The sequence below is a fragment of the Hevea brasiliensis genome, chromosome 14 (assembly GCF_030052815.1).
Source record: "Hevea brasiliensis isolate MT/VB/25A 57/8 chromosome 14, ASM3005281v1, whole genome shotgun sequence".
In the NCBI taxonomy this organism is placed as follows: domain Eukaryota; kingdom Viridiplantae; phylum Streptophyta; class Magnoliopsida; order Malpighiales; family Euphorbiaceae; genus Hevea; species Hevea brasiliensis.
Genome location: NC_079506.1, coordinates 78,868,119 through 78,880,210, shown reverse-complemented (window position 1 = coordinate 78,880,210; position 12,092 = coordinate 78,868,119). Strand labels below are relative to the sequence as shown.

At 34.6% G+C, this 12,092-nt stretch overlaps 1 protein-coding gene across 1 annotated transcript; it reads left to right on the top strand.

Annotated features, from left to right (window-relative positions):
- Positions 1-5,735: 5,735 nt before the first annotated feature.
- Positions 5,736-6,920, top strand: LOC110646720 (putative glycine-rich cell wall structural protein 1). The gene has a single exon (XM_021800248.2). The coding sequence runs from the start codon at positions 6,038-6,040 to the stop codon at positions 6,686-6,688; it is 651 nt and encodes a 216-aa protein (XP_021655940.2). The 5' UTR covers positions 5,736-6,037; the 3' UTR covers positions 6,689-6,920.
- The last annotated feature ends 5,172 nt before the right edge of the window (positions 6,921-12,092 follow it).

Below are 12,092 nucleotides of genomic sequence, written 5' to 3'. Positions count from 1 at the left end.
AGATGAAGTTGTATGCCTAAGTTAACAACTATTAGATAGAGGTGTATTTTTGTAGAGATAAACGTTAAGTGTTGTTACAATAGCTGTATCATAACAAATCTTATCTTGTAAGGGTTATTTATACCCAAGATCACAGTTTAATGAAATACCTTTTCTGAGATTGCCTTTATGGTATCAGAGCACTCCTAGGGTTTAAACACCTTTCTTGTTAATTCTTTCTTTCTTTTTTTTTTCTTTTCGTTTTTCATCATGTCTACAGAGTCTGCTCTTGATGAGTCTCCTTCTCCTGCTGTTATTTCTTCTTCTTCTTCTTCGATTATCTCAACTTCTTTGACTACTATTCCCAATGTTTCCAATCAGATTCATGTTAAGCTTACTCCTCTCAATTATGTTATTTGGAAGACACAGATGCTACCATTATTGCGTGGCTATAATCTTGATACACATATCGACAAAAATTATGTTCCACCGAATCCTACCCTGCCTGATTCTAATCCCAATCCAGCTTATACTATCTGGTTTCGTGAGGATCAGATCGTCATGAGTTGGATTCACGCTTCTCTTTCTGAAGCTTTGTTATCGAGTTCAGTTGGTGCTACATCTGCATTGGAGATTTGGACGCGATTAGAGCAGAGTTTTGCGGCTGGGAATACTGCCCAGGTGCGTCATTTAAAACACGCAATTCATCATTTGGAATGTAATACAGACTCGATTGAAGTCTATATGCAGCGAGCAAAATCCCTTAGTAATCAACTTCTTGCACTTAATAATCCGATTTCAAGTGATGATCTTGTTGGAGCGATTCTTGATGGGTTGGGACAGGACTATCGTCCTTTTGTGCATTCCATTGAAGCGAAACTACAGATGCCCTCTTATGACGAATTGTATGGTTTATTGTTGTCTGAAGAATTGCAGCAGAAAAAATATGAAAATTCTAGTTCTCCAATGACTGCGTTGCTTACAATGCGTAATCAGCAACCTGCGATGGGGTTTTCTAATTCGAATGGTCGTGGAAGGCGTGGTGGTCGAGGTAATCGAGGCGGTAAGAGTGGTGGTCGGTTTCAGAATTATCAGATGCCTACTGTTCAACCACAGCAATCTCGAGTCGATTTTGATTCGCTACTTGTTATAACTGTAATGGTTCGGGTCATATTGCCAGACAATGTCCAAGTCAACGCCGAACGGTTTTGCCACCACCACAAGCTTATCATACAGTTTCGGTTCCTGTTGGTTCGGCTCACGCTTGGAATCTCGCCTGAGTTCACGGGGATATCGTGCCTGACCACGACCTTGGATTGTTGATCCGGTGCTACACACCATCTTACAGATCTCTTGGAAAATTGACGATTGATTCTGAATATACAGGACCAGATGAAGTTACAGTAAGCAATGGTAATACAATTCCCATCTCACATGTAGGCAGTACAATATTGAACAATAATCATGATTTTCGTTTGAATAATATTTTGTTTTCTGCTCAATCTCCATTTAGTTTGCTGTCCGTTCTAAATTTTACAAATGATAATCAAGTCTCACTTGAGTTCTTTCCTGACTGTTTTCTTATCAAGGATATCCCCACGAGGAAGGTTCTTCACAAAAGTCCAGTTGAACAAGGTCTTTATAAACTTTCAGCATCTAGTCTTCCGACTGCTGCTATGCACCATATTTCTTTCCGGTCTTGGCATTCTCGCCTGGGTCATGCTCATGATGGAGCTGTTTCATCAACCTTGAAGCATAATAAAATTATTTTTTCTTCCAATAAAAAAGAACTATGTTCATCTTCTTTGTGTTAGTAAATCACATCGTTTACCATTTTCATTGTCTACTTTTAATGCGTCCGCTCCACTTGAACTTATTTGTTACGATGTATGGGTCCTTCCCTGTTCCTTCTATTAATGGTAATCGTTATTATGTTCTTTTTATGATCATTTCAAAGAAATATTCATGGTTATATTGTCTCAAACGAAAATCTGATGTACTGTCTACATTTATCAAGTTTCGAAAATTTGTTGAGACTTTCTTTGATCGCAAAATAAAAATGTTTCAATGTGATTGGGGAGGCGAATTTCGGTCTCTTGCTACATACTTGGCTGATAATGGGATTTCACTGCGTTTGTCTTGTCCTTATACGCCACAGCAAAATGGTTGTGCTGAGCGGAAGCATAGGCACATTGTGGAAACCGGGTTTGGCTATGTTGAATTTTGCTACTTTACCATTGGATTCTCGATTTTGCTTTTGAAATCGCAGCTTATGTGATTAATAGGATAGTAACTCCTTTAATACATAAATCGCCTTATGAAAAATTGTTTGGAGCTTTGCACGATTTGTCGATCTTCGTACTTTTAGATGTCTTTGCTATCCTTATTTGCGTCCGTACAATAAACATAAGCTGGAAAATAGGTCTTCACCATGTATTTTTCTTGGCTACAGTTTGGTGCACAAGGGGTACAAGTGCTATGATTTTTTGGCAAAACGGTTGTATATATCCAGACATGTGGTATTTGATGAGCATAATTTTCCTTTTAAATCTCTTAAAGTGCAGGATAATAATGTTCCTGAATCTGTGCACTCAAGCCGCGGTATTCTTGGGCCACCACCAGTACATTTACTTCCAAAAGTGTCTTCTCAACGTGAACCGAATGTTGTTTCTAATACTGAGATTATTTCTGTTGCATCGGGTTCAGACTCAGAGCCCCTACCTGCTCCTATTTCGAATTTGTCAGACACGCAACTGTCTCCAATGGTACAACCAGATCAGTCGGTTATAGTTCTTCCTCTACCTGCACCACTGGGGAATACTCATCCTATGCTTACAAGGTCAAAGACAGGTCATTCAAAGCCCAGGACATTGTCAGCAATTACACCACCTCTACAACCTGCCACAGTTACAGAAGCAAAGCGCTTTAAAGAATGGCGTGAGGCACTTGATAATGAGATTAACTCATTAATTCAGCTTGGGACTTGGGAGCTTGTTGAAAAACCACCACATGCTAATGTAATCGGCTGCAAATGGGTGTTTAAAGTCAAGGAAAATTCAGATGGTTCTTTGGAACGCTACAAGGCACGGCTTGTTGCAAAGGGGTTTCACCAACGACTGGTGTAGATTTTGGTGAAACTTTCTCACGATTGTTAAACGGTGTGATTAGATTGATCTTGAGTCTTGCGGTCTCTCAAAAATGGTTTGTTAAACAATATGATGTTTCTAATGCCTTTTACATGGTCAATTAGACGAACGGTCTACATGCAACGACCTCGAGGCTTTATTGATGATACAAAGCCAAACCATGTTTGCAGACTTCGATCACATTGTATGGTTTAAAACAAGCGCCACAATGGAATAGTTTGTCTTAAAGAAGCTCTTCTTCACTTTGGCTTCGTGCAATCCAAGCTTGATACCTCTCTATTTATTTTTCGGCGAGGCAGTGATGTGCTTTATTGCTTGACATATGTTGATGATTTGCTCATGACGGGAACTAGTGAAATGTTGGAAAAGGAGTTGCAGCAGCACTTGAGGTCGAAATTTTTGCTCAAAGACTTGGGACGTCTACACTATTTCCTGGGAATACAGGCGCATTGGCAGAATGGTTCGTTACTCTTGACTCAACAAAAATATATTCTGGATTTATTGAAGAAATGCAAAATGGAAAACTCCAAATCTGTTACTACACCGCAAGCACCAAGTTCCAGATTACAATGTTCTTCTTCTGGTTTTGGAGATCCCACGCTATACCGAAGTACCATTGGCAGCTTATTGTATCTTCTCTTCACTCGGCCTGAGATTTCATTTACAGTAAATAGATTAGCACAGTATATGCATCGACCAACTGAGGAACATTGGCAAGCGGTGAAGCGTGTACTTCGTTATTTACAGGGAACAGCTGAATATGGCCTACTTCTTCGACCATCATCTGTTTATGAAATCTCTGCATATAGTGATTCTGATTGGGCAGGCAGCATAGAGGATCGCAAGTCTACGACCGGATTTGCTATTTATCTTGGCCGGAATCTAGTCTCCTGGGCGTCTAAGAAACAGCGAAGTGTTTCGCGTTCATCAACCAAAGCAGAATACCTTGCCATTGCAAACACAACTTCTGAGGTACTTTGGATTCGAAACTTGCTACAAGAATTGGGGGTACAAACTAAAATCCCTGTTCTTTGGAGTGATAACTTGGGTGCTACAAACCTTACGGTAAATCCAGTTTATCACAGCAGAATGAAACATGTGCAGATAGATGTACATTTTGTTCGTGATAAAGTTCAGTCTAATGATATTCAGGTTCGATACATCTTTACAAAGGATCAAATCGCTGATGTTTTAACAAAGCCGTTGACTAAACTGCGTTTTCAACAATTACGAACCAAGTTGACTATCTTCCCATATCGATAGTTCAACTTGAGAGGGTGTATTAGATAGAGGTGTATTTTTGTAGAGATAAACGTTAAGTGTTGTTACAATAGCTGTATCATAACAAATCTTATCTTGTAAAGGTTATTTATACCCAAGATCACAGTTTAATGAAATACCTTTTCTGAGATTGCTTTTAACAACACATAGGTTCAACTTCTCTTTCTGATGTGTGGTTTAGCTTAATATGAATGATTATCGGTCGGTATAATTGATAGACTATATAGTAGAAGGTAGTCCTCTTTCCTACTCACCATAAAGGTGAAATTCTAAAATATGTAGAATAGGGAGACTCACGATAAAGGTGAACTCGAATACTTGAAAAGTTAGTTCTCACTTACTGCATTTTAAAGGTAGAAAAAGACCAACTGAGCTATCCATCAACTGATTGGCAGAGAAAGATTTAGATAATCCTAAGTCTACCAACTATATATAAACAAAGATTATACATATTAAGCCTCTGTTTGTTTTATAAAAAATAATTTATTTATAAAAATATTTTAGTGGAAAATATATTTTGAAAAATAAAAAATAAATTATTTTTTATTGTATGATGTAATATTAAAAATTAATTGAAATATAATTAAATTTATTGTCAAAAATTAAGTGAAAAGGAAAAAAAAAACTAAAAACATTATTTGATCACTAATTTTGATAATCTAAAAGTCTAAGTGGATCCAAAAAAAGACCAATAATAATAAGTAAGTATTCGGAGAAAAAATAATTTTCAATTTTTGAGACGGGAAATTATTTTTCCAAATTTAAAGAGTATTTTTCTATGTCGACAAAATAATTTTCCTGCAATATTTGTATTTTTTGCTTCAAATAATGAAAATATAAAAAATATTTTTTAGAAAAATTATTTTCTTAAAACAAAGGAGCTTTGGATAAACTCACATGTATAAACAATATTTATATGTTAATTTACCAAATTAAATTTGCATTAAAGATATATATTGTAATATTTTGTGACAAAACACTCAATTTTGAATGTATGCTTATAATGGAAGGTTTAAGTGTGTGGACAAATATTATTGATATAATTTGAATAAACAAAACAAGCATTAGAATTGAAAGCAACCAATAATAGAATTTCATAGATAAGCAATGAAAGAGGATAAAAAAAAAATTAATTTTCTTTTAATTTTATAGAGATGAAATTTATATATTTAAAAAAAAGATGTGTGTACACTGAGAAGAGGTGTTTGTAATATGAACACTATAGAATGACAAATAAAGTGGGTATATGGATATGCATAATAAGTCAAAAGCGGAGAGGAAGGCATTATTAGTTTATTATGTGGAGATATTGCATGAAGACACAACAAGTAAGCACTGTCGTCCACCACCACCTCCACCACCAAATCTCACTCACCCCACAATGCCACTGCCACCCCACCACCTACACCACCACTTTATTATAATCCAGATTGCCAAAGAAATTAAAGAAGCTACTAGAATTTCAAGAATCTTTTAAAGAATGTTTCTTTGCATTCCCTATATATAGGGTTAGCTTCTTAACCAATTCCACTCACCAAAACCATTGGCTTCTCTTCTCAAACACTTGCATATACACATAAACATCATATATACCAATAGCTAGCTTTCAGTTTTTGAAGCTTGGAGATTAAATGGCAAGCTCAAGGGTGCTTGGTGCTGCATTCTTGGTCTTGCTCCTTGTCGACCTCTGCTTTGCTGGTAGGTCGTCAAAGGCGATTGTAAGTACAGGAGGTGGAGGTGGTGGAGGAGGAGAAGGGGGAGGTGGTGGTGGCGGCGGTGTTTTAGAAGGAGGACTTGGGTCTGGTTCTGGTTTTGGTTCTGGGTATGGGTCTGGGGCTGGCGAAGGATATGGTGGTGCAGGAGGGTACGGCAGTGGAGGAGGTGGAGGCGGTGGTGGTGGAGCTGGCGGCTCTGGTTCTGCTAAAGGGTTTGGTTCAGGCTTTGGGTCCGGAGGTGGCTCTGGCTTCGGCTCTGGTTCTGGTGGTGGGAAAGAAGGTGGTGGAGGTGGAGGTGGAGGTGGTGGGAAAGGAGGAGGTGGTGGTGGAGGTGGAGGCTCAGGCAATGGAAGTGGGTCAGGTTACGGATATGGCAGTGGAAGCGGGTCAGGATATGGAAGTGGAGGTGGAAAAAGTGGAGGTGGCGGTGGAGGCGGAGGTGGAGGAGGAGGAGGAGGTGGTGGTGGTGGTGGAGGTGAGAACGGATCTGGCTCTGGCTATGGTTCAGGGTACGGCGGTGGTTCTGGATATGGAGGAGGGGGAGCGGATGATGATGGTTTCCCATGACAAGAACAAGAAAGGGAATGTTTCTGTGTAGGTAACAATTTATTGTGCCAAGTCATTTGTAATGTTGGAATAAAATTGCAGCTGCTCCGCCACTTTCACAGTCATGATGTGGTGGTGGCAGCCCATGTACGGCCACGGTAAAGTATTATACCTAATAACTAAATTAATCATTGTTGGTGCCTTGTTTTCATGTATTATATATATAATTAATAAAGTGATCTTTTATTTTTAATTCCAACTCATTGCAGTAATCATTTGAGAATTTTCTTCATAGATTTTTGTTATTTTTAATTAATTTAATCCCATGGTTTACACTTGTTTTTTTCTTTGGTAATAAACGTTCAATTTTATATTAATTTATTTTCGTAATTTAATCAAATATAAATTATTTATGGCAAGATTAAATTTGGAATGAAAGAATGCTTATCAATGAGTTCTGACAGAGTTATTTCCATTAGCGTGCGGCGTGTAAAATCTTAGAAGTCAAACCTTAATCTAAATTAAATTTAAATTGTATTTTAATAGAGAAAAAAAACACTATTAAGATAATACCAAATACTTCATTACACATTTAAATTGTGTAAAATTAATTTTTAAAAAATTATTGCAATTAAATATAAAAGTGATATGTAAAAAAAGTCAAAATTAGCTTCATAATCAGATTGAGTGATGGCAACGGAACGGGTTGACTATCCGATCTGATCAAATTTTAACAGGATGAATTTGGATATTATATAATCGAGTTTGGAATGGGGTTCAAGTTTAAAAAATAATACACTTGATAGATTCGAATCGGATTCGGATTTTACATATTGAACAGTTGGGTATCTGTTATCCGAACCTATTTATATAAATATTTAATTAAATATAAAATATATATTTTTTATAATAATATTTACAAATTTTTATATATTTTATTTTATAAAAAATGAAATTTAAATATTGTATGAAATTATTATATTTTTAAAATATAAACTATTAATCCAATAATTCTTATGTAAAATATTAATTAAAATATATAAAATTAAACGAATTCGAGTTTTTTTCGGGTAATAATAATCGGATTTGGGACAAGTTCGGGTAGTCGAGAATAAATTTTAATCAGGTTTAGGACAGGTTTAAGTTTTGATGATATTAATCGGATTCAGGTTCGAACATATTGATTTTTGCGCGTACCCTACCAGTTGCCATTCCTAACTAATTCTCCCATAAAATGACTAAATTATTCCTCTTCCCTCCCTCTCACTCTCATCATCCTCTGAAGAAATGTTCAAGGAAACACCAAGTAAGTTTCATGATCAAATTTGAACACAATGCACATAATACAATGTATGGATATATTTACAAATAAATGGTGCCTAGCCATCCCAAGATTCATGATAATATCCCAACCATTTCTTAATATAGGTGGATTGATCCTCTTAAGACCCACAAACAGCGAACCAATCAAATTTGCTGCTACAACATTTGTCCTTGGTAAATTATACAACCTTTCCCTTTTGCATTTGCTTGGCTAAGTTGTTATCAGATTATGTGGATCCTATGCTTACCTACTCAAAGAAGCTATCTAGCATCTTACTCAACCTATTGCATATAGTTTCAGCTTTTTAGGCTCCCTAAAATTGTGCTTCCTGTGAGTAATATCTCTTCCTTCATTGTTTGGGATGTTTTCCACTTCTGTGAGATAAAGGGTACTTGCAAACCAAAGGTGTGCACCCATTAATCTTTTTCCCTTTCAATTACAAGATCGCATCTTTTGTACCCTTAATTTCCATAAACCAATTTTTATGTCATACACCTTAACAAGAAATCTTCAAAAAAAAAAAAAAAGGTTGTGGTTGTTTCTTGTACTTACAAAGGAGCTGATAAAGGTTTATTATTTAGGCATCTCTTTTTATTTTTTCACTAGTTTACCAAGTGTCTGTTGTTTTTCCTCAGTGAATATCGTGCAGGCATACCATGATTTGCTCAAGGATTTCAATTTACTATCAAAATACAACTGCACTCTTGAACTTATAAGCAGTTTAGGTTTGAATTAAGGCAATGATGATTTTTCCCTTGAAATGTTGTGAGAGAAGAAGAGGGGAAAGGATGCAACTTTGCTTATGGAGTTTTTAATGTAGATGTGTGGAGAGGAAAGAGGATGATGAGAGAGAAATAGAGAGAGAGAGAGAAGAGTGAAAAAGGTGGATAATTTAGTCATTTTCATAGGAGAATCATAGCATGGTAAGCAAAAAGTAAAGCCATTTTTTTTTGTTGTTTTTGACAAATCACTGCTAATGTGGCAATTTTGTGTGTTTAATTATAATTTTTTTTTTAAGTTCAAGTGTTCAATAGGTTATGAAATTAGTTCAGACATGCGATGATATAGTTGACCATTAGAATAATATAGCTTCTCAATCCAGTGCAATGAATTATGAGTAGATGCAGAGTGCAATACCTTAAATTATTTGTCATTATCTTTTTTTTTTTATCATATTTATATATCTAAGTTCATAATTATATCTTTATCACAAAAATATATAATTGATTGGATCTAAATTAATGCGACAATTTCAATGATCTTCTTATTTTCATAATTCTCTTAATCTTAATTTAACTTGCCTTTTTATGAATATATTACTAGGCTATATCACACATTATACTTTGGCAACATCCTCATATAACAAACACTAAACTAAGTTTCAAGTAATTAATTGGAGTTGTTAGGGTACTACGTAAAAATTATTTGTAACCCTCTCACATAATATCAAGTAAAGATCTCATTTGTATTTGCCTAGATAGACATTAAGTGCACATATTGTATGAATCACACGCCACATTATTAACTCCTTTCTCTTGGAGTATATGTCTTTGTTAAAGTACTGTACAAATGATAATCTAGACTTTATAATGTCCAAAGATAGATAATGTGCTGTTTTCATATATGGTCAATGCAATTATACATTTTATAATGACCACATTCTCTCATTACCTAATGAGGTGGCATTTACAATATAAACTTGTGTTGTCAATATTTTTATGTAGATAATAAAAACTTATAATTGTCTCAAATCCATTCACCATTTAGGTAATGAAGGCAATTGCCTGTTTGAGAAGCTAATCTGGTATTTGTCTGACATATTACTCTACACACATACACGCACACACACATGGTATCTCTTTATCTCATTCATATACTTCTTATGGCTTCAGGCAATTAGTGTGACATCTACATATTGATATTGCCATTGGCCTTGCGCTTTATTGTGAGAACCCATTTGTTTCCTATGGTTTTGTGTCTTATTAGAAAATCAAACAATTTCTAGACTTGGTTCAATTTCATTGACTCCATCTCTTCTCTCATTACTTTAGTCCATTTTTCCTTATTAGCACAAATGATAACCTTTCACATTTTTATGCTCATCATCCTCTGATGGAGTAACTACAAATGCTTCCCCTTCAATCTTAAAGTGACAACAGATACACTTTTACAACTTGATCATCATATTTGACATGACTTATTTTACTCCCACTCAGACCAACAAATATAAGTGGATCCATCATAGGGTGTGACTAAGTGTCAATTGGAACTAATTATGCATCACTTAAATTGCTCCTGCTTGGAAGTGAATCCTTTCTTGTTTATCTTACAGAAGTGAATTGGTCTTGAGTATCATATATAGACAAGTTATCTCTCCTTATCTAGGAAAGTCATTCTCTAAAAATGTGATGCCTTGTGATTCACACTCATTTACACTAATGTTTTCATGTTTACTATAAAAACGCATCATTTTGACTATTCTGAGTATCTTATGAAGATACATTTCCTTCCTTATGGACCTAGTTTTCCAAATTTGTGGGAAGGTTCATGAGCATAAGCAACACAATCCTTAAGGTTTCGGTACATTTGGGTCAAGTTTTCAATTTGTCCATAACTCACATGGCGTAATGTTAACTAACTTGGAAGACACCCAATTAATTGCAAATGTGTCAATTAATAATGCATCACCCAATAAGTGATTAATCAGTTTGTTTGTACCATCATTGATCTAATTAATTCTAGTAGAGTTCTATTTCTCCTCTTCAATCGCTATTTTATTATGATATCCCAAGAATATTCAACTATTGTTCTATCCTTTATTCATCATATAGTTTTCTGAACTCACCAAATAGATATTCACACCTTCAATCATTTCTCAAAACCCTAATTGTTTGCTCTACTTGATATTTTACAATACTCATGCATCTTATAAAGTAACTTAACACTTCAAATTTATGTCGTATCAAATAGACATACAGAGTGTAATTATCTATAAATGTGATGAAATAAATAGACTTATGCCTAACCCTCTCCATTAGACCATAAATATCAGAATGAATTAACTACAATGAAGTGTCCGTTTTTATTCCTTTTCCAAATGGTTTCCTGGTTGTTTTTCTTACTAGGCAATATTTGCAAATAGACATATTCGTCTTCTTAATATTAGCCAGTAAACCTTTTTTTAATTAGCTAATCTATGCATATGCTTTTGACTAATATAACCAAGTTTTGCATGCCATGTATTCATATCATTCTCAAAATTATTGGAAGATCTAAATAAGGAAAACCATATATTGTTATTACAATTAATGTGTTACATTCCTCGAGCACTTCCATGATCATATTAAGAGCCTCCAAACCCTTTTACTCTTCAGGCACAAATTGAATCTTCATGCTCAAAATTTCATAATTATTGTCAATTAGTTTCTCGCCCTTGTTGAGTTCAACAACAATGTTCTTGGCAACAAATATCATTCTTGAGCACTAAGTTCTGACATTTAAGAGATTTTATGTACAGGGAAATTCTTACCTACCGAATTCATTATAGACACAATACACAAATATGTGAGATCCACTTATTTAATAGATGGGTCCCACCATACATCTTGTAGCTTGGATTTATGGTGAACTCGGTCTAAGAAAGAATAATCCTTATACACATTAATTTATGCCGAAAAATATATGCATTAATAATTTATGGCAATATTAATTCTCCATTAAGATTTTATTTGTTTTGCCAAAAATATTGTCTTAGAAAATATTTTTTGCATTTCTTAGTGTTTGGAGCACTCAGGAAAATTGGTCAATGAACATTATTTTTCTCGTCAAATAGAAAATTATATCATTTTTAAAGAAAATGACTTATTCTTTCAAAAGAGGAAATCTTTTTTTTTTTAACTTTAATAGTCTTATTAAATGTGAAAACACTTATACAAGTATAATATAAACACATACCAATAATTTAACATTGCAATCAAATAGTAGAAAATATTTTAATGAAAAATATTTTCTAAAAAAATAATTTTCATAAAAAACATTTTCAATATACAAATTATTTTTTATTAAATAAACAGAGCCTAAGCTTAGAATTAAAATTTCACT

What these genes read in the sequence shown, in the direction of transcription:
- LOC110646720 (XM_021800248.2), top strand. Translation starts at nt 6,038, where the DNA reads ATGGCAAGCTCAAGGGTGCTTGGTGCTGCATTCTTGGTCTTGCTCCTT.